The sequence below is a fragment of the Solea solea genome, chromosome 1 (genome assembly GCF_958295425.1).
Source record: "Solea solea chromosome 1, fSolSol10.1, whole genome shotgun sequence".
Classification (NCBI taxonomy): domain Eukaryota; kingdom Metazoa; phylum Chordata; class Actinopteri; order Pleuronectiformes; family Soleidae; genus Solea; species Solea solea.
Genome location: NC_081134.1, coordinates 35,163,812 through 35,190,877, shown reverse-complemented (window position 1 = coordinate 35,190,877; position 27,066 = coordinate 35,163,812). Strand labels below are relative to the sequence as shown.

General features: G+C 40.8%; 3 protein-coding genes across 11 annotated transcripts in view; 2 read left to right on the top strand and 1 right to left on the bottom strand.

Annotated features, from left to right (window-relative positions):
- cacnb2a (calcium channel, voltage-dependent, beta 2a) overlaps positions 1-8,205 on the top strand; it is a 58,393-nt gene extending 50,188 nt beyond the window's left edge. For all 7 annotated transcript variants that reach the window (XM_058627993.1, XM_058628011.1, XM_058628020.1 and 4 more), the window contains 4 exons: positions 1,022-1,173; positions 2,329-2,424; positions 3,689-3,871; positions 6,236-8,205. In XM_058627993.1, coding sequence (XP_058483976.1) covers positions 1,022-1,173; positions 2,329-2,424; positions 3,689-3,871; positions 6,236-7,039 — 1,235 coding nt within the window. In that variant the 3' untranslated portion in view covers positions 7,040-8,205. The remainder of the gene's footprint in view (positions 1-1,021; positions 1,174-2,328; positions 2,425-3,688; positions 3,872-6,235) is intronic.
- A 2,019-nt stretch (positions 8,206-10,224) lies between these two features.
- On the bottom strand, positions 10,225-16,441 carry nsun6 (NOP2/Sun RNA methyltransferase 6). Of its 3 annotated transcripts, none has more exons than XM_058628057.1 (12): positions 16,389-16,441; positions 15,624-15,727; positions 14,903-15,058; positions 14,680-14,777; positions 13,754-13,860; positions 13,509-13,662; positions 13,232-13,313; positions 13,025-13,144; positions 12,739-12,883; positions 12,515-12,660; positions 11,437-11,562; positions 10,225-11,332 (listed from the first exon to the last, which is right to left on the bottom strand). In XM_058628057.1, the coding sequence occupies exons 2-12, from the start codon at positions 15,696-15,698 to the stop codon at positions 11,153-11,155; spliced, it is 1,389 nt and encodes a 462-aa protein (XP_058484040.1). In that variant the 5' UTR covers positions 15,699-15,727; positions 16,389-16,441; the 3' UTR covers positions 10,225-11,152. The 3 variants fall into 3 exon arrangements, with proteins under 3 accessions (XP_058484040.1, XP_058484048.1, XP_058484056.1); XM_058628065.1 differs by having other exon boundaries at positions 14,680-14,774; XM_058628073.1 differs by having other exon boundaries at positions 14,680-14,771.
- A 1,352-nt stretch (positions 16,442-17,793) lies between these two features.
- On the top strand, positions 17,794-27,013 carry LOC131459663 (ADP-ribosylation factor-like protein 5B). The gene is made up of 6 exons (XM_058629692.1): positions 17,794-18,213; positions 21,731-21,791; positions 21,868-22,015; positions 23,976-24,059; positions 24,207-24,358; positions 25,265-27,013. The coding sequence occupies exons 1-6, from the start codon at positions 18,030-18,032 to the stop codon at positions 25,311-25,313; spliced, it is 678 nt and encodes a 225-aa protein (XP_058485675.1). The 5' UTR covers positions 17,794-18,029; the 3' UTR covers positions 25,314-27,013.
- Positions 27,014-27,066: the final 53 nt, after the last annotated feature.

The following is a 27,066-nucleotide window of genomic DNA, read 5'->3' as shown; positions in this document are numbered from 1 at the left end:
TGATCAGAGTGAAACAGATTCCAAAGAACAACAGAGGTGACGAGGGGTAATCTTTGCTGTGTTGCACCGTAAAAATCAGAGTGAGAGATCCCAGGAAGAGCAGAAAGCTGGAAGCACAAAGAACATCCATTTTTTATGATTACACAGAGATTCAATGATTTCACTTCGGTCTGGTCCACATAAAAGTGTTTTTGGTCGGAGAGCCGAGGGGCTGCAGCTCCATATGTTATCCAAAACATTTTATCATGCGAGTGCCACTCGGTATCTCCATCCCCGTCAACCTCCATCCGTCTTTTTTTTTTTTTTTAAACTAAACATTTTGTTTCGTATGAAGCTTGAAATCCACACTTCTGGCAAACATGCGGATGATCAAAGACACTTGCGTCAAGATACGACAAACAATTTAGGGAAGAATCCAGCAGAAGAAGAATGAGAGTTTGTGACTCACTTGTTGTCTGGATCAGTTTACTACACACTCTGTCGTGACAGGAAGTTGTGAGGCCAGGCTGTGCGACTCTGTCAGATTTGGATTTGTGCCACGCTGTGATATTTCATAGGATTGTTTTTAGAGTCACGTCGTCATCTGTTGGAGTTGGGGGGGGGGGGGTTTGTGTGATGTAACAGTCGGCATTTGTTCGAGATAACAGAACACGGCTCATTTTTCCCTCTTAGTCTCCAGAAAGCAGGAGTAGGAGAAGATATAAAACATAAAGCATTCATAACCTCTGCAATAAAGCTGCAGTGGGTAACTTATGAGTGTTTTTTTGTTGTCGTTGATGTTATTATTTTACCTTTTTTTTTTTGGTTTTTTTTACCGGAGGCACAAATGGTTTATCCCATGAAACAGTTTTTTTTTAGTAGTAGACTTTACGTCTGACACATTTACAGATATTTAGTAACACAATACTAAACACTGCTATACTGAGAAACACAGAGAGTCATGAGGAGTAGCCATAGCCGGCCCTGTGTGACCGTACCGCAGCTCTAACACCACCCTACTCTCTACTTTTTTTTCCTTTAGCTGAAGTCCAGAGTGAGATCGAGCGGATCTTTGAACTGGCCCGCACGTTACAGCTGGTGGTTCTGGACGCCGACACCATCAACCAGCCGTCACAGCTGGGGAAGACGTCCCTCGCCCCCATCATTGTCTACGTCAAAATCACCTCCCCCAAGGTAAGTAAAAAAAATAAATAAATAAAACAAATTTGATGCATTGCTGAATGTGGAGTGTAAAGGGGGAAGAGAGAGAAAATGAGGATGAATAAAAATAACTGAAGAAAGTCTCGTTTTACTTTCACCGACGCATTAGTCACCTCTGCTGGTCGATTCGTCACTGCTGATATCACAGCACGTCAGACGTGACTGCTTGTTTTAAAAAAAGGAAAAAAAACAAGTGAGTGAACGCAAAAGGAGAAACTGAATCATCCCTGTGACCTTCAGCATATTTAGAAAAAAAAAACCTCATGATTTATAAAAAAACATTTTTCTACTCCGTTTCACTCTGCTCTTATTAAAGGGTAAAAAATAAACTGTATTTTAACTAGTTATTTGATTAATTGCCCACCACTAATGGGTTTACAAGTCACCGTTGCTTAGAAATACAGACCAGTGTTGAAAATGAATTACAATATACAAATACACAAGTAAAAATACACCTGCATTTAAACACTAATGAATAATATATCATGTCTAATGTATCTTAAGTAAAGGCACTTGTTCTACCAAAAGTGATATACAGTATATACATTATTAAAAACTACAGTACAGGGATGCCACTAATGTCATTTTCTTGATTTTCTTGACTATTCACTTTTAATGATTTCTTTGTTACAATGAGCCAAGACACCAGAAACAATGTGTTCACATCAAGAAGCTGAAAAAAAAAAACCCACTTTAAACCGACTTTTAATCGATGATCAAAATAGTTGCAGATTAATTTAGCAGTGGATGGATGGGTTTGTCTTTTCAGCCCTAGACTGCAGTAATTGTTCATACGTGCATCAGTATGTCTGGCTTGTGTCTTGTGTTTATATGTCGTGAAGAAAAACAACGTTTCCATCTGTGGTCATTCTCAACAATATTGGTAAAAATAAAACAGAAATGAAAATTGAACATGACAGAAAGTGGAGTACATTTAGGACAAACAAATGATTCGACTCCAAGTCTCCTTCTGTTGTAAATGTACTTGATTTTCACAAATCTTATTTCTGGCACAGTATTAAACCCACTTCCACAGCATTTTGGATTCCTGCCCACGCAAAAGCTGTGTTTAGTTTGGTCCTAAAAACATCTGTGACCTCTTTGCACTCTGTCCTCGTTTGCCTTCAGGTGCTGCAGCGTCTCATCAAGTCCAGAGGCAAGTCTCAGGCCAAACACCTCAACGTCCAGATGGTGGCAGCTGACAAACTGGCTCAGTGCCCTCCTGTAAGTCTCCACAGGAAACCCACATAATCACTGATTTCATCCCAGCTTTAGAAAATGTCCCGCAGTTTTGTCCTCTACAGATTGTTCTGGCTCTGGATTTTAGTTGTGTTGCATATCTGAAGTCTGATTAGTTTTTTTTTTTTTTTTTTTTTTTTTTTTTGGAAAGCTTTGTAATTCCGGCCTTTTCCCTGTTATGTCCCTCTATAATCTGCTTACTTGTTATTTCGGTCTTAGTAATGTTGTTGCAGTTGTGTGTTTGGTGTTATTTTAACGTAGTTACCCGTGTTCATGAACACGTCAGCGTCTTTGTCTCTTTCTATCCGACATCTTCACTGCTGTGAAGTGAAGAATCCTGCGACCGATGTATGTTCTGCCGGCTAGTGGAGCTGATACTAGGCAGTGGCCCTAATACTGATTAAAATAATTCAATGTTAACATTATTAAAATTCAAATCATAGTCAGACAACTGCGGTGAAAAAAAATTACAATGTTTTTCCTCCAATTTCAGTAGATATATCCTGACTTTTCTGTAACCTAATAGCTTTTTGAGCATTTAAATGGATAGTTTTACTGAACAAACAAAAGGGTGACAGTGTTGGTCCTTGGGGCCACGCAGCAGTGTAGTGGCTAACACTGTTGTCTCATGTGGTCATGGTCTGGGTTCATGACCACATGACCACATGTGTGGAGTTTGCATGTTCTCCAGGTTCTCTGGTTTCCTTCCACAGTCCAAAAACATGCAGAGGTGTAATGGGACAGTCAAGTGTCACGCAAGTGTGAAAATAAGAGTGAATGGTGTTGGCCTTGTGATGGACGGGCGACCTGTCCAGGGTGCGACCCTGCCTTTCACCCTATGTCTGCTGGGATTGGCTCCAGCTCCCCATGACCTTCATGTGGAGGATAGAGTGGTTGGTCCTCTGCTCGCCCAGGAACCTGCGTCTCATACGCTCTTACACAGCAACACTCTTGGTGGAATAAAGTCCTGTTTATCCTTTTTATTGGAGCAGGGAAATAAAAATCTAGTTGCTTACCAACTTCGAGTTAAACAAGTTAAAGCACGGTCAGCACAATTCACTCCTTTTCATCCTTGCACCTGATGCAGTTCACTTTTGTCAACTATAAAACAAGCAAAATTGGATTCAGACCCACACTAATCCAATTGTGCTATGTGCTGTAGACCTAAACGTAGCCTGTCGTCGTGTTTTTATTTATCATTTCTGTCGACCTCATCATCAGGTCCTGACGGCACCCTCTCTTTACACAGGAGATGTTTGACATCATTCTTGATGAGAACCAGCTGGAGGACGCATGCGAGCATATGGCTGATTACCTGGAGGCCTACTGGAAAAGCACTCACCCCAGCAGCTGCAACCCGCCCAACCCACTGCTGACAAAGCTGCCCACTGCCGCCCTGCCCACCAGCGCCGCCCTGGCCCCCGGTGTGCAGGTACAGGAGCTGAGCGCACACTCTGTGCTAGTGAAGGCCACAGACAGAGTGTGTGTGGGGGGGGGGGGAAATACCTGGTGTAGTGCAGGTGGACAGATTTTAGATTTTTGTGTCAAAATGTGACTTACTCCAGCGTTGTTGGTCTCTTTTAATTTCCACATAATAAACAATTACTAGGGTCAAGGCACAAACTAAAATAAAAAAATGATGGTTCAAGACTATAATGAAGTTAAATTCACATGATTAGCAGTTGAAGAATTTGAGTAAATCTTTAGCGGCAGCATCAGGAGAGAAGCAGCTGATTTCATTCTCCACTCCGTGTCAGTCGCATGTGACCCGAACAACAGGTGCTTATGATTTGTGGCTAAATGCTACATGCTAAAAATACTTGAGAACCACATTTATGCTGTTTTTGTCCGTCATTACGTCACAGGTTAGTAACACTAGGACTGCAACTGACGATTATTTTCATAATTGATTAATAAGATTATTTTGGTCCGTTAGAAAATGTTGAAAAATGTTGATCATTGCTTCCCAAACCTGGAAATGATGATGTTCCCAAAATGATTATTCACTTTTAATGATTTCTCTGTTATACGAAGCAAAGGAACCAGAAAATATTCACATTTAAGAAGCGGAAAAATCAGAAAACACTGATTAATCAGCTCAATAATCAAGTAATTGTGTCAGCCCTACTCGTCGCCTGCAGCCACTTTGTTGTTTCTGTCGTTGTCATCAGGCTTCTTCATATTTAGTATTTCAGCATCAAATCCATAAATGCCTGCTGAGGTGTCTGTGTGTTTATAATCAATTATTAATTATCACTTGTGTCCACAGAGTGGAGCTTTTTTTGTAGTTCTCAGGCACTTAAATACTGAATTATGGATGATTTTAGGGTTTTATTTTCGGTTCATTTAAATGTACAGTGTGTGAAATTTAGCCTCCAATGGGTAGGTTGCATGTCGCAGCTGAAAATCCCTCATCTCACCCTCTGTATTTCAACTGTGTTGAAAAACCTGTGTAGTTTGTCCATTGTGAGCTGTTGTAAAAACACGGAGACCTGGCCTATTTAATATATTTGACGCACTGGACCTTTTAAAGATGTGCTTTAAATCGATGGTTTTATCATATGCCATTTGTATTTTATCTGAGGAACATTTGAGCGTAGGAAAAAATTGTATTGTAGGAAAAAGATACGACATGATTTCAATTGTAGGAATGTAACTTATTTCTTGACGTTTAACATGAATTTTGACAATGACACACTTTCATGACCAAATCACAATTTTGGATGTGATGTTTTTCGTGTCACCTCGACCTGACCACAAATAACCCCAGCTGTTTTCAGTTGCCGTCACAAACAGCATGTTATAACCTCTCGCCTCTTACTCTCTCTTTGTCCACTGCCATCACAAATGGGACATGTAAGACTGACAAAGAAGGGAACAGTGATGTAGATGAGGAGACCGAGTGAACTTGCACGTGTGTTTGCAAGGGTGGTGAGACGTTTAATTTTGAAGTTTGTCTCCCCCAGGACCGCAGCCAACCTTCAGTGGCTGGTTGACAAGCAAGTGTGTTTGTGTGTGATGTTGTTTTTTGGCATTTCATGCTTTGAAAGTGCATCTATTCAACATGCACTCCATATGAAAATGCACTCAAGAATCAGCAAGGGTGGCGTGCACTGTGTGTCAGGCTACATCCACACCGTACTGCTATGTTTCTGTGTAGAAATGTTGTCACTTTAAAACAATCTGCGTTTCATTTCAGCGTCAGAGGTAAGCTGCATCCATACAGAGTACCTGAAGTCGCATATCATGCACAGCGTTTTAGTGCTTTCTCTGTGGATAAACGGCTGATAGTATGCGAAAACTTACAGAAAACATTACTAACTCTAAACAACGGGTAAAAAAAAAAGCAGGTTTTAATTTTTTAAGCCGATAGTAAGTGTTAAAAAAACAAATTTTCATTCACCTGCAGGTAGCTGTGTCATTGTGTCACCGTTTCTGCCTGTCCAGGCAGAAACTAGAACTAGAGACTAGAGACTAGAACTGCCCCGCAGTTTTCAGACACAGAGCAGAGCCTGCAGCATTTTCACACACAAAAAAGTGGGGTAGGGTGGACGCTCTGTATTTATCAAGTTTGGATTCACATTTTACAGCCACTAAGAGCAATTTGACACATCAGTGCTGGGGATCAAACCCAGACCTTCCAGTTGGAAGATGACCCACTGATCCACGGCCAGGTGTATCCAGAAGTGTGGATGTAGCCTTAGTCTGCATGAGTTTTGCCTTGTCTTTGTGTTTGCGGTGTTTCCTTTGGTTTAGTTTCACTTTACTGACCCTGTGAAATTTCCACTCATCTCAGGGAAGCAGCGCCGAGCAGAGGGGGGATAAAGCGTCGGCGGAGAGAAAAAGTTCAAAAGAAGACCACCAGCACCATCATCACCATCACCACCACCATCACCACCAGAGCCAGGACCAGGCCGATGCTGATGCCGATGCTGAGGCTGAGGGGGAGGGCGATGAGGAGGAGGAAGGGGAGGAGAGGCCCCTGAGGACAGAGTCAACCAGGAGAGCCCAGCACACTCACCACCGTACATCCTCTGCCAGGACTGAGCACCACAACCACCATCACCACCACCACCACCACAGCAATCGAGCACGGGGGCTCTCACGACAGGAAACTCTGGACTCTGAGACCCCCGAGAGCCGGGAGAGCCGGGAGAGCCGGGAGAGCAAGGACTCGGCTTATATTGAGCCACGCACTCAGCGCCTCCATCAAGAAGAGGAGGAGGAGGAAGAAGAGGAGGAGGAGGACGATGAGGACGAGGATGAGGATCTCGGAGAGGAGCACCCCCAGCAGCAGCAGCAGCAGCAGCAGCAGCGATTTGAGCCCCTGCCCCACCGAGACCACAACCACCATCACCACCACCACCATCACCACCGCGGTGGCGCTGACGAGGCCGGCCACGGCACAGGACACCACCGCTCCAAAGAGCGCGAACAGGACCATAACGAGCGCAACAAGCAGCGCTCCCACCACCACCGGCCGGCTCGTGACCACCACCATCACTGCTATGACCGGGACAGGGACAGAGAGGGGGAGGTGGCTCCCAAAAAGAGGGGTGATGCAGGGGAGTGGGTGAGAGACTCTTATATCCACCAGTGACGGACCAAATCCCTCCCTGAAGTTCCATTTTGGTTTTTTTGAAAGACCGTTCTGTTCTCCCATCGTGCTGCTATACCCTGAAACCACAGCATCCTATTTATGTACACTTCCTTTGTAAATGCTGTTCAATCTTTTCTCAACGGCAGGATTTTTTGATTACATAGATACGAATATAAATATATGTATATATGTGTATCTATGCATAGACGTGGTTTATGTGTGGATATGCATGAATCTTCTTAAATATGCATATTTTAAACCTGTGTTGGATAAAGCATGACACAAAGAGCAGAATTTGTTTTCTGTGCTGAGCTGTGCTTTCTGTGATTAGCATTTTCTTTTTTCATTTTGATAGTTTTTTTTAATTAATATTATTATTATTGTTATTATTATAATTCTAATTATTTTATTCTATTTTTTTTTGCTTTGCCACCACTTGAATATGTTCCTTCAGACGACTACTGCTAGGGTTGACTGCAAGAGTTTAAGTTGACTAACCAAGTTAGTCTGATGCTGTATTTGCAGAGGTCTTTTTCTTTTTAAAAGAATGGCAATTTGGGAAATACACCAAAAATAATAAATACATCAAAAATGAATGCAGTCTTAACAGCTCTACCTTTTCAGTTATCAGCTTAACCTGTGCGACAGAGGTTTGAAATATGGGAGGCTGCCGCTGGTTTATTGTTTTACGTTGACACGTTGTGTTTAATTTAGGGATGCACGATACTGGACTTTTGGCCGATTTATGGGGAGTGCTTTGATATTTTGCCCTCTCGTTTCGCAGCAGATGTCGATGTAAGTTTATTTCATTGAGCAAAAATAAATGAATGTAGAAAAAATAGTAGTTATAGAGGGCGCCAGCATGGAAGTCAAGGAGGTCGCGGGCTATGTTGTTGTCATTGGTCATATCGGCAGATCTTGTTGTGTTTACGAAATCCGATGATACATTTTAAAGCAAATGTCTGCCGATACCGAGCCGGTAATATCGCGCATCCCTAGTTTAAATGATTTTGTCCACGTCACAGGAGTGAAACGTGTCTCTGTGTATGCAGCAGAATCTTTCTCTCAATCGTATGACACTGTGTCACGTGTTTGCCTCGCGTGGCGTGTACCTAATAAACTGGCACATTTTGAATTTCACAGAGCTTCATCTGAAAGCTAACACACACACAGTGTCTGTGTTTGTTTCACTGTTATTAACGGCTATACCGCGTGTCGCTTCATATTTAACAGACAGACCACAGAGCTGTTTTCATCACCAGCAACAAAGCTTGTAAAAGTATTTCCCAAAGTGTCATACTACTCTGTTTAAGTTTATATTATTTTTATTTGCTTTGTTCCCCTTTTTTTGAATCCTTCATTCCCTATTTATGCCTCGTTGGAGGTGCACCTTAGTCATGCCTTACGAGACAAATGAGTTCAACAATAACTTCCTCATAACTTCAACAACTTCCTTACATGCAGTACTGTTGTCTCTCTCTTTGTATGGGTCCACAAACATTTTTGATAACATTGATACACCCTTTATTCTGCACTTTTACGGATTAACTTTGGTTTAATACAGTTTAGCAATTTGATATAAAATCGCAACTAACCGTGACAAAACTGCATGAAGGGTATCTCCTGTTCTGGTCTGGCCCGTTTTGTTTTTTTTAAATGAATGTTGTGCGACTTTATTTCCAACATGATAATTCACGAATTAGGATTCACCTTCAGATTTTTAAAAAGATTAAAATGAGACTGCAAACGTCAACTAGGAGATTATTTAAGTATTTCTGCCATGTTTTTACTCCCCTGACTAAAACGAAGAGTAACGTAAAGTTTGATATTTTAATCATGTAACAACTCATGTGCTAAAGGTCCAGTGTGTAAGTATTGTGTCGTGTTTCCATCACGGTACGGTGTGGCACGGTTTGGAACGGTAAATCACCGGGTCAGGCTTGCGTTTTGACTGAGAACTATACCTTTAATTAGGTAGGCGGGGTGTACGTTGTGCCCGATGGCCGGAACATGGAATGGTGAGGGACGGTTATTTTGGGATTATTCCTAATGAAAACCCCAAAGAATTTGTACGTACCAAACCTCTCTTGGTGAGACTGTAGGTTGTAATGAGCAGAGGACTCCTCAGCTCGAACCCCCTCTCCCACTGATCTACGATGTCATTCTACTTGGTTTGTGGAGTAGGCTTCCAATTTAAAATCAGAAATGACCGAAAGAACGAGATCGCAAAATACAAAGGAGGCTGAAATTAGTTTTCCTCTGCACGGTGGCCGGACTCAGCCTTAGAGATAAGGTGTAGAGCTCGGACGTCCAGGACCGCTGCTCCTCCAGCGTCGAGAGGAGTTTGTAGTCTGTTTTTGGGCACGTCCTTTCGGGCGGAGACCTCAGGGCCGACCCAGGACACGTTGGAGGGATTATATCTCTCGGCTGGCCTGGGAACACCTTCGGATCCTCCCCTGAGGAGCTGGCGGAGGTGGCTGTAGAGAGCCATGTCTCCCGGACCTAGATGAACAGAAGAGGATGACGACGACACTCCTCTGTTTGGGCCGCTGTAGCAAAGTGGCGGCACAAAATGGCTTCCTCCGTGAAGCGAGGCCCTTCCCTAAAGTACATAGAAGAGGCTGATTCTAAGGTGATCACACACTCCTGCTAATAAAACCCTCTACATGTTACACACTGGACCTTTAATTTCTTGATCGTAAAACATTTTTTAAAACTAACTTCAAACCCTCCGACCCCACCTCTCCTTGATTTTGCCTGACAGTTGTAATTCTAAACACTCCCATTTCTATGCTACGTTGGTAGCACGACAGGATTTTTAAACCGTGTACATGTGTATGTACATAATGCATAAATGTAAAAAAAAAGAAAAAAGAATAAAGTTGGCAACAAAGGCCTGCTGAGGGGGGAGAGGTCGTTGCTGTGTGCTTTGTCAAAGGATCCAGACAGAGGGCGACTATTAATAGTCCTTTTGGAACTTGACTGAAAGACTGAGGTAGACTCTCCGCCCTGCCTCCTGTCGTCATGACAACATCGACATGAATGACAATACTGAAATACCGAGGGGATGCGTCTAAAATCGGAAGCTGCTGCTGCTGCTCCAGAAATAGATAAACAACCGCTGCCAGGGATGCAGATGATTTCATCTCAGAATTTTTAATGTTTGTAAACAGGGAACTTTTGCGTGCTGCAGTGAAGAGCGCATCATCTTCTACTACTTATGTTTAACATAGGATAACAATAAAAAATCTTAAGTGTCACTAAGAAGTGGGTTCACATTATGTTGACACACATTTCACTTCATAAAGATGCACTTTTTTAAAAATTCATAAGCAGGACACTGACGTGTAAATAAAAGGATTTCTAACATTTGGAAATAACTGTGCGACGCATTTGTCACCAACTCGGATTGCATGAGATTATTTTTGAAAAATTCAGTTTTAATAATATTAAATATGGCCCGATAGGAAAGACATGTCGTAGAAAAACAAACAGTAAACTCTTCTGTACGTACAATTTAAATGCATATTTTTTTGTACTTGAATTAAAGTTTGTGTTGCTTGTAAATGCTAAAAAAAAAATATATGACTCGTTACCAAATTACAGTTTCTCAAGTTTTTGACCAACATTTCATCAGTTGAATGAGATAATGTTCACTGCGGCGAGTGCACTTTTTCAGACTGGAGTCGTCGTCGACATCATTTCTTTCGTCGAAGCATCGGAACGCGTTAATGAAAAGGTCCCACGCGCTAATTGTTTCTACCTCTCATGGCCCATTTCTGCTACTTCCTGATCCACCCTCTTGGATCCTGTGAATCCACCGTCACCATGGCAGCTGTGTCGTCACGGTTGTCATAACGACGACAGCACTGCTGCATTTGCCAGCACTCATTCAGTCTCCATCCCCACGTGCCTGCCTCTCTCCCTCCCTCTCCGTATTTAGAAAGCTTATCCCTATATGGCCCACACTTTGAGAGAGCAGCTGTTGGGAGGCTGACGCTGTAAACAGTGTCTTTGTCAACACTGGCCTGTTAAAGCACACACACACAGAGGCAGTGTGTCGTATTATAAACACTGTTATTCCCGGCTGTGACAGACAAACGTGCCCTCTGGTCAGTTTTTCAGGAACTTGGCAATAAAGAAGCCGATAGTGTCCTTGTCGGCTCTGCAGTGGAGCGGCGCTGTCGTTTGTGTCTGGTCCCACGTCAGCTCGGGACTGAACCTCTGGAGGAGGCGCAGCTGCTCAGGTGGGAGGCCGGCTCCTGTCATTCCTTCTCCACCGATGTGAGGCTCCTGAGAGGGACGAGGACAAGAGCGAGCATTGGCGGAGGCTCTGTACATCTCTGGGTAAATTTGTGACTCCATGCACAACACATGACGAGAAAAGTTTGTTTTACCTGTGGCTGAAGTGTGAGGCAGGGAAAGGTCTTGAGGGCCCAGGCTACCTGCTCCTCATTCTCTGCTAGAGTCACCGTGCAGGTGCTGTACACCAGAACCCCACCTTTCTTCAACAGCCGCACCGCCTGCAACAAAAAGTCATGGTTTTATTGTTAAGTTCACAACATAAAAGATAAGAAATGAAGCTTGAAAGAATAAACGGCTTCTTTAAAAGGTCCAGATTGTATTGTTAGTGACACCTGCTGGTGAGACTTGAGCACTCCTTTGCTTACCCCTCCCTCTCCAAAGCACAAACTACAGTGGCCTTTACATACCAAAAAGGATAGTTTTGGTATGTAAACTCTGGCGACCTCCTTAAAACAAGACCCTTGTCCAATGTACATATACAAAAAGCTCATTCTAAAAGCTACAAAAACTGTGGTTTCCCATAATGTGCATGTACCAAAACCATCCATTATTTTTCATTTTCAAATTTCTTTCTATATTTTTTAAATGAACAAACAAAACAACGGTCTTTTAGCCAAGTTCTCCACCTCCAGCCTCAAGGGGCAGTAGTGAGCCCACTGCAGTTGTATTAGTTGAAGGTTAAAAATAATAATAAACTAATGGTTGCTCTTTAAACAGCTGGACATGTAAACAAGAAACAAGCACATAACTATAAGAATTGAGATGACAATGTAAATGTTAGGTTTAGTACGTGTCTGTGCTGCCCTCAAGTGGTGAAAAACAGTTATTGCAGGTTTAATTCCAAGTCAGTGATAGAGCTTGTCTGCAGTAAATTCTCATCGGAAATCAATGATATGAGAGCTGCTATTGCCGAGGAGTGATTTACAGAGATGGACATGGTACAACATTAATTTGTGTGTAGTGTGTAGTCACAGCTTTCCCCAGGAAACCACTGCACTTCCATGTGGATTTCCCTTTTGAAAAAAATGTGACCTACCTGTAAATACTATAAAATGCTGCCACCTACTGACCAAAGTTAGCCATTACAAATGTAATGCAACAGCACAGTGGTGGCAGAAAAGTGATTTAACATGTCAGAAGTGCCCGGATGTGAGTGTTTTAAAAACCTACAGCATGAAATAAGTTGCGCTGCAAAGGTTGGTAGGAACAGATCTCCTTGAGACTCCAGGTGCACGCCATGTTGGGCCTCTGTCCCAGGCCACTGCAGGGAGCGTCCAGCAAAACCCGGTCGAAACTCTCAGGAGGAAAAGGAGGTCCTGGGATATAAACATAAACATGTGGTCATGTTTAATCAAGAGATAATCACAGATAAATATTCAAAAGTGACTTTCTACCTTCAGTTTGAAGTGCGGGGTCACTGCTTACAGCCTGAGTGCTGTTGAAGCAATAAACCTTCACGCTTTGTAAATGCAGCATTTGTGCATTTTGACGGATTCGGTCGATCTTATTTCGGATCCTGTCCAAGGCCACGACCTCGCCCTGCGCGAGACAGAAAGTTGGTTACATTCACTGCGGTTACATGATTGTTTTTCCCTCGTTAAAGAGCTGACGTTTTCTCTTTATGGTGAAAATAAATGCAGGATTTTGAATTCAAACTGAACCTGAATTTTTAACACTGACCTGATCCCCCATGATTGCGGCGATATGGCAGGTCTTCCCTCCAGGTGCAGCACACATATCCAGGATACGTTCGCCAGGGCGAGGCCCAAGGACGTGTCCCACAACCACAGAGGGCAGGTTCTACAGACAGGAACTCCGGTTATTTTATTCAGCTTGTGACATGAACAGGTACAAGCATGCATTTCACTACTCTGACATTGATTTCACCTGCAGGAAAGCCAGGTTGGGAAGAACTCCATCAAAGGAAGGACTCCAGTAAAGAGGCTCAACCATCCGGATGCCGACACCTCTAAAATATGAGAAAACAGTGAGTAAAATATTCTTTTCTTTTCTAAAGATGTCTGATCTATTCATCAAAGCAGAGTTTGGTTTTGAGTCATATTTCACTAAAATCATGACTGAGTGACACCTGAGTGTGGCAAGCAGGACAGAACATGGTTCCCGCACAGTTTACAGTCTGCAGAAATGTAGAGAATCGACTTACTTGGCAGGTTTATCTGAGCAGAAGATGCTGGAGCGCTCCACTTCAGAGACTCCATTTCCCACAAACGCTGTCTTCCCCTGGAAACTCGTGGCTCCACGAGTGCACTTTCCCTCCAGGTCGGAGAAAACAGAAACCACGTCTCCTGCTTTCATGTCTGCACGTAAAAAAAACAAACATCCCAGGCAGATCTTGTGTTAGATAACAACATGTTTTATTTCTTTTTACATCAACCACCGGACTCTTACACTTCGGGCTGGCGATGATTCCCGGTGTGAAGACGTGAGCGCCTCTCAGCACGGCGCTGCCACACTGAGCGCCGACCACGACCTCAGAGCTGAGCTGCTTCACAGCTCTGACAACACGAGAGAAAAGAGAAGTCATACACGTCAACACAGACTATAGGTGGGATGACCTTATCCCTCACAGACCCATCAGTAACAATCACAAACATAGCTAGATTTAAAATAGAAAATATTCATCAAAGATGTCGTTCTCCTGATTTTGATTTTGTTGGTTTAATTTAAACACACAGTGTGTAATTTCTGCTGCTAGTGGTGTCTCTCAATCAAAACAATATCATAAGACCTAGTTTGTTGATGTAGGGAAGCAGCGAGGGATCATGGGAAGTGTCGTTTTTTGAGTAGCTGCCGTCCGTCAGTGACTAATACACAAATGGATGATGATGAGTCATAAAAACTGATTTGTGTGGATTTAAAGAGTTGGAAACGTTTTGCTGACGTAAGAAGACAAATCGTCAAAATATAAAACATTAGTCTCTTCTTCAGATCTTCAAATACAGAAATGTCACATGTTTTGTATTATTCCAACAGCTTTTCTCTTAAATATGATAATGCTGTGGTTTAGTTGCTGCATATGAAACACTTTATCTGGATTTTGAAAACAGCACAATAAATAAATTGTGTAAAATACCTATTATTAGTAGTAGTTTAAAATACAATTTCAACAGTTTTATTGGTTATGATAAACTGAATTTGTTCAAATTCACTCCCACACTTTGAAGGTGTCATCATATTTTTTTTTTATTTTGTAGTCAGTCCAGGAAATTCCATGTGGTTTTTGGCCTGAGGGAACATCAGCTCTGCAGTTGGACACTTTGTGTTTACTCCAAAGAGGAGAACAGCGTGACTTTGTTCCAGCTTTCCTTACATACCTCGGGCCATCGACAGGAAGCAGCAGCACATCTGGAATTCTCGGGTGAGGAACAATCTGAAGGGAGACGTCCTCTGCTGATGAGCCACACATCTGCTGCTTCAATAACAACAACAGCAGCAGTAGCAGTAGCAGCAGCAGCAGCAGCACAGAGGTGATTGGTTAAAATTATTATGATCACACGGAAAACATCACAACTAAACTTTTTAGTGTGCTCCTTTCACCTTTTGCAGCGCTTCTGCTAACTTGAGTCTGATCTCGTCCAGCGAGGCCAGATGAGTGCTGACCCGGACACATGTGTGTGAAGGCGGGTGTGACAGACATGTGAGCAGCCTGTGAAAACGGATCTCCGCCTCCTGAAGACTGACTGCAGCTAAAACCTGAAAATCACATTCAAAACAAACACATGAGCCAAAAGCTGACAAGAGCTTACAGTTGCATGCAGTGGTTGATCTCTATATTTAACGTTCTAACTTTATTTGAGTGTTACCAAAGAATGATTATGGTTTTTCTCCCTCAAACTTTTTTAGTGTCTAAACTGCCTGCAGAGGAATTTTCTTCATACAAAAAAAGTTATTCTGTTTTTCAGAGACAAAACTCCCCGTGTGTGTGTGGCTTTTCTCCGGGTTCTCCGGTTTCCTCCCACACTTTATGTCAGCTGAGATTGGCACCAGCGACCCTCACATGGAGGAAAACACAGTAGAAGATGGATGGATAGAAAACGCTTAAATATAGCTGCCTTAAAATTGGATTTATACTGTTGTGTTGCGTCACTACAAATAAACGACAAATAGAAATATGGAAATCTATTCATATTAGCCTTTTTGGGTGGAAAAGTTGCAAAGGAGTCGAGTTGTCAAAAATAATTTTTTTATGAAGGATGTTAGGATTTTTCAGGAGAGAGCAATTATTTTGAAAAAAAAATTAATTCATACTAATTCTCACCTCTTTGTTTACGAAGACACTCTTCAGATACTCGGCCACTTCAGGTTTCAGGGAGAGTCCTGGAAAAACAGACATTTTGTCTGCTCCCGACAAAACTCTTCAGCCTGTAAAAGAAAAAAAATGTTGGTCAAAATATTAGTCATAAACCATCTGTAAAATGTGTTGTGCTGGATCATTTTATGTCATTTTATTGTATTATTGATTGTCCATTGACAGTTATTTCATTTTTTCCTGCAGACATGTAGTTGAATATGCAGCTCAAAGTCTACCTATTTATTATTTTTATAATTATTTTCATATAAACAGAGCTACAGAGCTACAGTGATGTTTTTGTCACAGTATGTTTGTTTCCTGTCTCTGCACTTTCTCTTTCACTCATTAGAAAGGATTTCCTACTATTTAGTGGAGTCATTCATCCATTAATTAGTGCAGTCATTGTGTTTTCTATCACTGTCTGTATGTTTTCCTTTCACTTCATAAAACCTGCGATTTACGATGCGATATATTAGAGTGAGTAGTAGTAGGTGGCTAGTCCGTGCTTTATTTACTGACCTAAATACAAACATACATTAATAACAGTACAATACAGTACACATCATTTAAAATGAATGAGTGCAAAAACACATATCGTTATGTTCTATTTAACGTCTTCACGGTTCGCTCACGTCGTTGTCACATCAACGCCTCTTTTTGTTAAAGTGAAATTCGATAAACAAACAGTTTCAGTCTTAGTTTAATGTCAGTGTTAAATCTGTAAATACTCACGTTCGCTCATGGCCGGTGCTGCTACTACAGTACTACTTCCGCATACGTCATCACAGCAAGGCCACGTGACACTTATGGTTTACTTTTTTAATGCCAATCGTTTTTATTTTTTAAGATACAATTTTAAGTTTAATGGAGATAATAATCCATTAAACTCAATTAAACATACACCAATAAACTATGCATACAATATACATATACTTACATATACATATACATATACAGTATATACACACATACATACAGTATGCAGTACATAAAGTATAATCCGTATTTCTGACAAACCGAAATACGAACATTCGGAAACAGCGCCCCCTTTTCCTTTTTTGAATTGAAGAAAATACGAAAAAACGGATTTTGCTCTCAGCATCAAAAAACGAAAAAAACAAAACCAAATAACGGCCCAAATTTGCTTTTTGCAAATTCCTTTTTTCGTTTTTGTTTCTCATTTATTAATATGACGGCGGACAGACCGGAAGCGGAAGTGGCATGTAACGACCTAAATAAAAGTAGCGTGCTAACTTATTATCATGCATAATAAAGTAAAAAAAAATTAATCATTGAAAATGAGAACTTGTGAAGTTATGATTCAGTGCTGATGTTTAGCCACAGGGTGGCGCAGTTATTAGATGAAGAGTAGACCTGAGCTGCGATTGCGAGCTGCAGCCAAGAGGAGCAGGTTGTTTTAATGGAGAGCTGTGAGGAATACAAAAAAAGTGATCACAGCCAAATATGACAAGAGATGAGGCCAGAGCCGGCCCAAGGCAGAAGCGAACTAAGCGGCTGATTAGGGTCCCGTGACCACCAGGGGGCCCCAAGAGCAATTAATAAGAAAAAGTCAATTATTATTATTTAATTTTTTGCATGTTAGTGATGACACATATCAGTGTCCTTGAGGGGAAAAAAAGCAGCGAAACGCAGTGAATTTAATTTGAGACTTTATTTGGAATGAATACACAGCTGAGAGCAGCAGTGTGTGTGTGTGTGTGTGTGTGTGTGTGCGTGTCAGTCCAGCAGGTGGCAGCATTTCCTACAGGTGTTTTTTTTTCTTTTCTGTTTTAGCAAAAATATTTTGAAATAACAACAATTTCTGCTGCCATTTTTCTTTAAAAAATTATACTTAAGTACAATAAATGTCATATACTTTAAGTATCAGTATAATTAAAAGTAAAAGTAAAAGTATACTTTTACTTTAGTTTACATTAAGTTAACATTATTTAAAAAAGAGACTTCAACATCTGCCAAAGTAATTTTCTGGTAAGATACTTGTACTTTTAAGTATCCATTTAAGGTACTTTATACAAGACTGCTGATACATAGAGATTATTTTTTGAATACTATAAAACGTCACGACGTCATGCGTCATTACGTAACCGGAAGAAAATGTTATAGCCTGGGTTGCTTTTGGCACCGGACTACAGCAGCAGCAGCAGCAGCGTCGGACGGTCAACACGTAGCTGCGCTTGTAACAGCACACTGTCAGGCGGTTAAACGTCAGAAAACAAGTCGCCACTTCTGTGTTACATTACGCTGTTTTATCGTCACGGTTGTTGGCTGTTTTTATTAGATGTTGTCGGTGCGCATGGAGTCCGCGTTGAAACAGTCAGCGATGTGTTTTGCAGATAAGGGTTCCTCCAGCTAATGTTAGCTAGCCGCAGCCAGCCACGGATCGTACGGTGTGGACGGAGAGAGAAGAGGCTCGGTGCTGCTGTTGCCGCTACTGCTGCTAACGAACGGACACACACACACACACATACACCGGTGTTCACCTTCTTAACAATGGGCCTCATATTCGCCAAACTGTGGAGCTTCTTCTGTAACCAAGGTGGGTGTCACTGACTTTTGTTTAGGCTTACTAACTAACTAACCGTCCGTTAAGCTGCTCAGTCGCGGATAATATAAAGTGCCAGCCCGTTAGCTCGATAATTAAAGCAGATAGGAGTGGAGTAGTGTGAGTTTATGACTCGCGCTGCTCCATCTTCAGAAGTGTGTCTTTGTTTAAGTCGCAAGTCAAAACACCCATATTTACACAAAGACTTTTCTCAGAGTCTTCAGATAAATGTGTATCATGGAGAAACTGAGCTCGCCAGTAAAGTTGTAGTCGTTTGGAGTAAATGGATGCAGTTACTTAATTATTTGCAATCTGGATTGTTTAATGCAGTGATTCTCAAACTTTTTATTCCAAGTTCTCGAAGTATCACTCAAAATTATGATTATTGGGGAGAGCCAATATCATTAAAGTATCATTAAAGACCTATGTCTCTGAACTCCACGGGTGGTTCCAGCTCAAATAAGTTGGCTTACTTTCAGAATTTGGTTTGTGGACAAAAGAAAACATTTGAGAACATTATCATTTCCAGGTTTGGGAAACACTGGGACCAAAGGATTACTCAATTCATCAAGATAATAAGATTAGTTGATGATAAATTGTTAGTTGCAGCACTAAAAGTAATAGATCATTTACACTACATCTTCCCATTAACTGCACCCACTCATAGTAAGCTTTTCAACCTACATAGTTACTCTAAGTCCTCATAAGCCTGCAAGAGCATTTACAGCTTTAAGTCACTTTTCACTTATTATAATACACTTTGCCTCGAGTGACTGGAAAACCTGTGGAATGTAGATTATACTAGTTTTATCTATTGGGAAAGTTGCTTCACTTTCAGATAACAGTAGGTCAGCTGTTGTTGTCTTAAACTACTATAATTTCTATGTAGAAAACAAGTAGCTTAATGAGTCAAAAAAGTAAAACTGAGAAGTGGGTTAAGTGTGAATTGTTTTATGTATAAGCATAGTAGATGGTATTCAGTAGAGAGTTAATTAAATCTGTTAATTATTTTCTCAACTAATTAATTAGTTTGATCCTTGAAATGTTGATGGGTGGTTCCCAAACCATGAAATGACGACATTCTCAAATGTCTGGTTTTGTCTACAAACCAAAATTATTAATTTCTTAATGATCTCTTTGTGTGGTGCAAAGAAGACTATATAAAATATTCACATTTAAGAAGCTGAGAAATCACAGAGCATGTTTAATTAATAAAACCCCCACTCTGATTAATTATCAGAATAATTGGCAATTTAGTAATTGAAATTAAATGACACCTTCTTAAATTCAACCTGCGTAATTACTTCGACTTGTGTCCCTCATCACTCCACCTGACCACTGAGGTTATAAGAGAAGGACTCTTTGTCCTGTATCCATTCCCTAATTTGGAATTACACTACTGTTCCAGGAGTCACGTTTCACTGAAGGAGATTACTGTTGAGATCTGATGTAAAAAAAAACATGTAATTAACTGTAATTGTTAGAAGAGCAGCTAATCAAACCACACGCACTGGTCCTTGCATTTATATCATTGCGCTTTAAATTTGTGTTTTGTTTTGAGTTAAGTTTATTTGCAAGAAGTTTTTGGTTGGAAACCTAAAATGACTCTAAACAACAGTCAAACTAGACTACAACAAAAACCTGGCATAGAGAAGTAACAGCTGAGTCGGTCCAGAAAAAGGAACAAACAAACAAAATGAAAAACAACAGATGTCTCAAAAGTCAGAGACTTCCTTAAACTCTTTGAATTGAATGGTAACAGTGTAGATAGTGACCGTATAAATGCAGATAGACTGTTCCAATATGGCCCTCTATATTGTTATGTGTTTGGTTAAGAGACCAAAAGGAAGATAACAGTCTTTTAGAAAGTTGTGTAACATGAGTGAATCTCAGTGGCCTGAAAAATTTCAGGATAAGGCTCGCCATGCCACGGATCATGTGTACATGTTTCTACATGAGTATGTACATCTGGAAGTTTGTTTGAGCAGATAAGTCTCAAAAGTTTCCTTTGGAATAGCAAAATTTTGTTTATCCGTGTCTTCTCAAACATTTACTGCTGTGTTTGTTAAACACGTTTCGAAACTCCCACATTCAGTGTTTACGCACATTCAGTGTCTGTAATTTACTTTAACAAATCCATTTATATTGTCTTGTAATTTGCTCGTGGCAATGTATCTGATCCCACCAGGATTAGATGAGCTGGAGTAACATTTTTTCCCACAGCAGTAAATATGTACGCACAGAGAATGGTATTGAGTTAATGGGGACAGTTTGTGTTTTGTTGTACTGTCAGAATCGTCAGGGGGAAGCTCCTCGTAACGGAAGCAATAGATATGCAACATTCTCCAAAAGTCAGTATGGGGGACTCGCAGAGTCGGAGCTGCAAAGCCCTCTGACCAGACTTCCTTCCTGTCTGGCGGCCAGAGGTTTCAGACGGCAGAAAAAGTCAAAACACTAAAGCGGAATGTTTTAGCATGTACGTGTCACCTCTGATTCTGCATCAAGTCTGTGGCGTTTTCTCTCTGTGCTTTCCTCAAAGGCCTAGCTAGCTGATTTTACGAGCGGTTAGATTTTACTGTAGGTTTAGGGAGGCTTGTAAAATGAGGTCAGGGACGGTGGAGGAAGGAAAGGAGTATTACACTTTAGATTTTTGAATGGGCAGAAATTTGAAAGCAGAATTTCAAAGAACAAACCATTTCCATGCACAGTTAAGTAGTAGTGCTATGTGAGAGTATACATCCAAGTAGTCCCACCGTGTCCCATTTTACAAGGACTAGCAGAGAATTGATTTGATTGAATGAAGCTTGTCTGCCTACACTAAGAAGCGATGTCAGCTTGTTAGCATGATAAGCACCATTCTGAGTTTTCCTACCATCAAGGAACTTTAAAAATGTAATTCTTAAAGCTTAAAGAGCAAAAAACTGGTCTCCTCGTCATGTGTTTTATTCTTTGTTCGCCTTTTTTCTGTGCTCAGGCCAGCTTGGGTCTGACTCTGGTCTCACTTAATGCTTATGTGAAGCTATACTATGTCTCTAAATCTTGTTGTGTTGAGAATTTCAGTCCAAGTAACATGTTTTGGTTGCACTAACACAATAATTTGTTTTCCCTCGCCTAATGTCATGTAAACATACTGAGTCACTCAGTGACTGCCAGTGAAGACAATTTAGATGTTTTGTTGATAATATTCTACTGAAAACTAGAGTGTTATGATTTTGGGAAAATGGCTAATCGCAATTATTCTGACAGGGTATTTTTCGACTGGGATTTGATTTGTGATGCACAAAGATTCAAAACAAGATGGGGCAGTCGTACACTTCACGATTGAAAAACATTCAATGTGTAGGATTTGTGGGAGAATTTTATGGTGAAACTTTAGCTCCTCAAAAAATCCTATACACTGGACCTTGAAAACAATAATATTCTAATTCCAGGTTGAAGATATGAACAACTGCAGCTTTTGTGATTTTCTAATTTACATAGATTAATGAAATGTTCTGTGTCTGTTTTTCAGAGCACAAGGTGATAATTGTTGGACTCGACAACGCAGGGAAAACCACTATACTTTATCAATTGTAAGTTCTTTTATAACGCCTTTCTTCCAGTATCTAAAACTCACAAGCTCACACTTTATGATTCTGTTGTATTCAGTCTGATGAACGAGGTAGTCCATACATCTCCCACCATCGGAAGCAACGTGGAGGAGATAGTGGTGAAGAACACCCACTTCCTTATGTGGGACATTGGAGGGCAGGAGTCGCTCCGGTCTTCCTGGAACACTTACTACTCCAATACGGAGGTGAGAAATAACACGCTTATCCAAGCAGGCGACTGGAACTGTCGTTTTGTCTGCCGGCCGTTTTCGTCCTGAGCTTGGCAGCTGGTGTGTTTGTTCAGAGCACAGATGCCAGCAGGAACCACCCAAGTCAGAGGTCAGCCTCTTACAAAGGGGCCCCGCCTGAAAAGCAAAGCTTGGGTCAGCGTCAGCCGTGCGGGGAAGGCAGAGGCCGAGGAAACGCAAGTACTGGCAGAGGCAGATGTGGGAGATCTTTTTCAAACTGTTTTGCTGAAGAAACAAAAGGGAGAAGAAAGAAAGTAGGGGAATATATTAACCTTGAAATGAGTTAGCTGATTCATCAACATTAAAAACAAATCTGTGTTTGACAGACCTCAAAAAGACGACATCCTCAATCGGTTTATTTTCATGAACCAAAACGAATCAGTTTACTGTCGCAGTATTCACATTTAATAAGGTGGAATCTGGAAACAGGGTTTTATTTCTTGAAAAAAAAGACTGTTAATTCCATTACTAAAATAATTGTACTTTTATTTAGTCATTCGTTATTTGATTATTCATTGCAGCCATAAAAAAAAAAAGTAAAACGTACCACAAACATGAAACAACAAAGGAAAAACTATATAAAATAGGCTTATTATTATTTTTTTTGGAAATAATTCAGTCAACTTTTACTTCTTTACATTTTAGTGTTAAACTGATCTGTGACTGTAGCATGTATTGTTTTTTCCTTTTTATGGATAAACTACTTTTAGATGGTAATGTATTGTGACATTTAACTACTTTCACTCAGCATTTTGATCTTGCATTTTGCAAGTTATGTCTTGAGTTATTCGTTGTTTTGTAGTTGTCTTTTATAAATACGTGTCCTTTCACCGGCTACCATCAAATGTCCCTGCTGTTGGATAATTACGTTCGAGATGTTTTCTGTTTAATTTAATTAAAAACAAGTTCAAGTTGGACCTCAGTCAGACCTGGTATTCACACCTGTCCTGGGTGATGTGATCATGTCCAGATAAGACTGCGTCTGAGCACTTAATCCATCCTGAATGTGTCCTTGGATCTGATCACAGAAACAATATTCCGAGGTGGTTTGAAGACGCATGTGTCCACATACCTGAGCTACACAATCCATCCCCAGGAATTAAGTAAATACAGTCACTATGTCACCACCACCATAAACATTTGATTTGATGTTTCAGGTTTTTGTTTTATTTAGTAATTGTCGCTTGTACGTTAATCTATTTGCTGATTTCCTTTTCTCTAATAGTTGACTTATTTTATGTTACAGCTGCCTGATTCACTCAAGCTTCTCTTCTCTTGTCTTTTTTTTTTTATAGTCATCATAAAATCATGTCATTAGTGTACTGTGAATAAATGGTGGAGATGCCAAATGTGATCACAGGAGGGGCATCCATGATGCTTTTTAACTCCAGGTTTGGAATGTTGTATTTAAGACTATGTGTGGTGGGAAATGTTAAAACAGGATCTGAAAAGATCCATAATCTTCAAAAAAGTGTTTTTGAATTAAATAGATAGAAACCATAAAGATTTGTTCTAGTATAGACTCACAATCAGTATTATTAGGGGCTCCGTAGTTACCACAGTAACCCATGTTCACCCTTTTAGTCAGTCCTGTAACACATAGGTCACTTTCATGCTAGATGACATGTTTTTTTTGACTGATTTAATTGTAAAGTATAAAGTGTCTCTTTCCTGAGTCGTTGCCTTGGTTTGAACATTGTCTCTCACATCACATGGTTAACAGGCCTTTGGTGTTTTGTCATTCGAGGTCACTCTCTGTCATTTAAAACGGGCCATTAACTGTTGCGGTCGTCAGTGGCCTTTGTGAGTCTCTGGGCCTGGAATTGTTCTCCTGCTGTGCTGCCTTTTCACTGCTGTAAATCTCTTTTGAAAAGGAGGTCACTCAAGTGTGATTTTTCTTTTGCGTCCTCTTCTGCAGTTCATCATCCTGGTGGTGGACAGCACAGACCGAGAGAGACTGGCCATCTCTAAAGAGGAGCTCTACAGGATGTTGGCTCATGAGGTAAAAATCTCCTTTTACTAGACTACACACCAATGACTGTTTTTGTAATGGACATTGATTTTTGGCCACCTCATGCAGCTACATTGTTCAGAGCTTGAGGCCATGATGTGGTGTTATGGTTTCATTGTTGTGCGTCCTCTCCCACAGGATCTGCGAAAAGCAGCTGTGCTGATATTTGCCAACAAGCAGGATATGAAGGACTGTATGTCTGCTGCAGAGATCTCCAAATACCTCACCCTGAGCTCCATCAAAGACCATCCATGGCACATACAGTCCTGCTGTGCACTTACAGGAGAGGGGTAAGACACATATGCTCATCCTCATCACCCCACCATGCACACGTGTGGTTAGCAGAATTTTAATCAACTCAAGGCTTAGGTATTGATCCAGTTCCATCAGCTCGCCATGATGGCAAACCACAATAATTACCCATCTGTTTTTAATTCAACTTCTTAAAGAGGCACATCAATAATACCATACAGGGACTAACTCCAGACTAACTATTTTTTACTAGCAGCACAGTGGCCCCTAACTGAAAATACATTTCAGTGTAGAACTAATTTCTTGTATTACAGATAAATACTTAAATAAATGCAGAAAATACAGTGTGCTGTTTTAAATTTACAGTGTCACATTTAAGAGACAACTTATACACAGTACTGTCATTACAGTACAATGTTAAGAAATAATGTTGTATTAGTGTTTGACTTCCTGTCCTGTTGAATTCTGAATTCTGCTGAATTGAAGCGTTGTGTTCCGTCATCTTGCAAAAATAGAACACTTGCGTATTTTCTGTGGGAGCAACAGACCGACCACCATTACACGGTGCAAACGGGAGTCAGTGGAAGCTGACGAGAATGAAGCATGTGCATGAGAAACTGTCATAATTTCTTAATACTAATGTTTAAACATAACATTTAATGTTGTGTTTGCAAGGCTTGTAAGGGGCTTGAATTTTGGATGAAGCGCTTGAAAATACTTGAAATTTGAACCATTTGTTACTCGGCAAATGGCTACCTGATGGAGTAATTAAAATAAGTTGTAAAAGGAAAACTCCCTGCCTCTGAACTTATGAAATCAGTCGTCTCTTGCTTTGGCTGTTTCAAACCACCAGATGTCACTGAAGCTGCTGAGATATTTTCCTTCACAAGACTTCATCACTACTAGTTTTTCATCACCAACATCTTCACCTTTTTATTTTTCAGTTTATGTCAAGGTCTTGAATGGATGACCTCCAGGGCTGGGCTCAGATAGCCCCTCCCTCAGCCATTGATGGCCTCACTACCTGAACCAGCCACACGGTGGCAACACAGCTGGCTTACTGTTCCTTTTTAAATTTTAATGACGGACTTGGACTTTGACCTCTGCAGACGGTACAGTGTGGAGGCACTGGCGTGCCTGACTGTTACAGTGAAAATCAATGAAAAACCAGAACATGTGAACTGAACTGTTTTGAAGCGAGAAACTGTTTTTACCATAAAGGAGAAGATGATTATCTGAGATGAGAGGAAATCCAAGTGCGAGGCACGGCTGCGCTGGATTTGGACCTTTTCCACTTCGTACATTACATCATTTCAGAGTCGGCCAAGACATCATGGTGATTTCCAGTTTGGATAATATGATGCAGCTGTATTTTTAACACTACTTTTTCCATTTTTTTCCATTTTTTCTTTGTTGCTTCTCTGAGTTTGTTCATGTTCAGGTCAAGTATAACATGACAAACGAGGGGATTCGTTGTCAGCAGTATTGTAAAAACGAATCTTGATGGTGAGGGTGGCACCAGGTTTTTGCACAAAGCTCATCAGGAGTTTTACTCAATTATGTTTTCACGATCTGTTACATTTCTTTTGAGTTTCATAAGCTACACCTTCTGTGGTTATTCTCACTCTAGTTCTCGCGGTTGTTGTGGTGGAGTTAGAACTCCCTCTATTTTAATTCTGAGCCTGTACTTGTATGTTACAAGCCAAATTATCTCAATTCAAAAAGTGTTGGCATGCGACGTTTCTCCATTTTAATATAATCCAAGGAACAAAGAGAAATGATTTTAGCTATTTATTTCATTTAGCAAATGGCTAAAAACAATGGCATGAAATGTGTCATTTCAAGGGCAAGTACCAAGTTCTGTTTTTAATAACAGTATTTTAAATTTAAACACTGTCGATGTCAGTGATGCATTATAATTTTTTAAAGGTTTTATTCTTTAATTTTTGCTTTTATTAATTGCTCTGTTGCGTTGCTTATTGCGAGTGCGTATCTAGGCCTGTTTTGTATTAACACATGGTCATTGGTGCTCCACTAGTGTGTGTATGTGTGAGTGAGTGTAACCAATCCACTGCATCCTGTTGTAAACATTTTTACTACATTTCTGCTGCTAACTTGGCATGTATGCATCTTAAAATGTTTATTATTTCCAAACAAAGGGATCAGAATAAGCTGCCATGAAGTAGGTGCCACACATTTGTCGGAGGATGTTTCTCATAATGAACCACGCGTTATACTCGGTCCTCAGCCTTAACGAAGCTGTTACTTAGTGTCTGGAGGACCATGTGTGTAGATCTGACGGCCTGCTCATAATTTCTTGCCCTTTGATGCGGCGTAAGAATTCCTTGAACTTGCCAACAGATCTGGATGCGTCACTTTGAAACCAAAGGTTCAAAGTGTCGTAGTCAGGAGGTGCATATGTTTCATGACGTCTAAACCAAAACGGTGAAGAGCCTGTGAGGATGTTGGTCTGGAAAGGCCACTGATTCTATAGAATTTATTATCTATTGTAGTGAGACAAAGTATTTTTACACCCGTGCAGCCCCCAGACTCTTCGCGGCATAAAGGTTTACAGTACATTTACCGTGATCTCACGAAGCATAGAATTGTGATCTTCAACTGTCAGCGTGGTGGTTTATTCTAGTCTGGGTCATGTACTGTATCTGTTTTTAATAAAAAAAAGTTTGTCTTGAGCTTTTGAGTAGTTTAAGTGACTTCTGTTTTTGTAGATGGGGAAAAAAAAACA

Bases quoted from the DNA above. Each gene is read 5' to 3' on its own strand.
- nsun6 (XM_058628057.1), bottom strand. From the start codon at position 15,698: ATGTCTGTTTTTCCAGGACTCTCCCTGAAACCTGAAGTGGCCGAGTAT. The intron at 15,059-15,623 runs GTGAGAATTAGT...TGTGATTTTCAG, and splicing joins GTGTCTTCGTAAACAAAGAG to GTTTTAGCTGCAGTCAGTCT. The intron at 13,663-13,753 runs GTAAGAGTCCGG...TTTTACGTGCAG, and splicing joins AATCATCGCCAGCCCGAAGT to ACATGAAAGCAGGAGACGTG.
- LOC131459663 (XM_058629692.1), top strand. From the start codon at position 18,030: ATGTTAGCTAGCCGCAGCCAGCCACGGATCGTACGGTGTGGACGGAGA. The intron at 22,016-23,975 runs GTGAGAAATAAC...CCTCTTCTGCAG, and splicing joins CTTACTACTCCAATACGGAG to TTCATCATCCTGGTGGTGGA. The intron at 24,359-25,264 runs GTAAGACACATA...TTTATTTTTCAG, and splicing joins TGTGCACTTACAGGAGAGGG to TTTATGTCAAGGTCTTGAAT.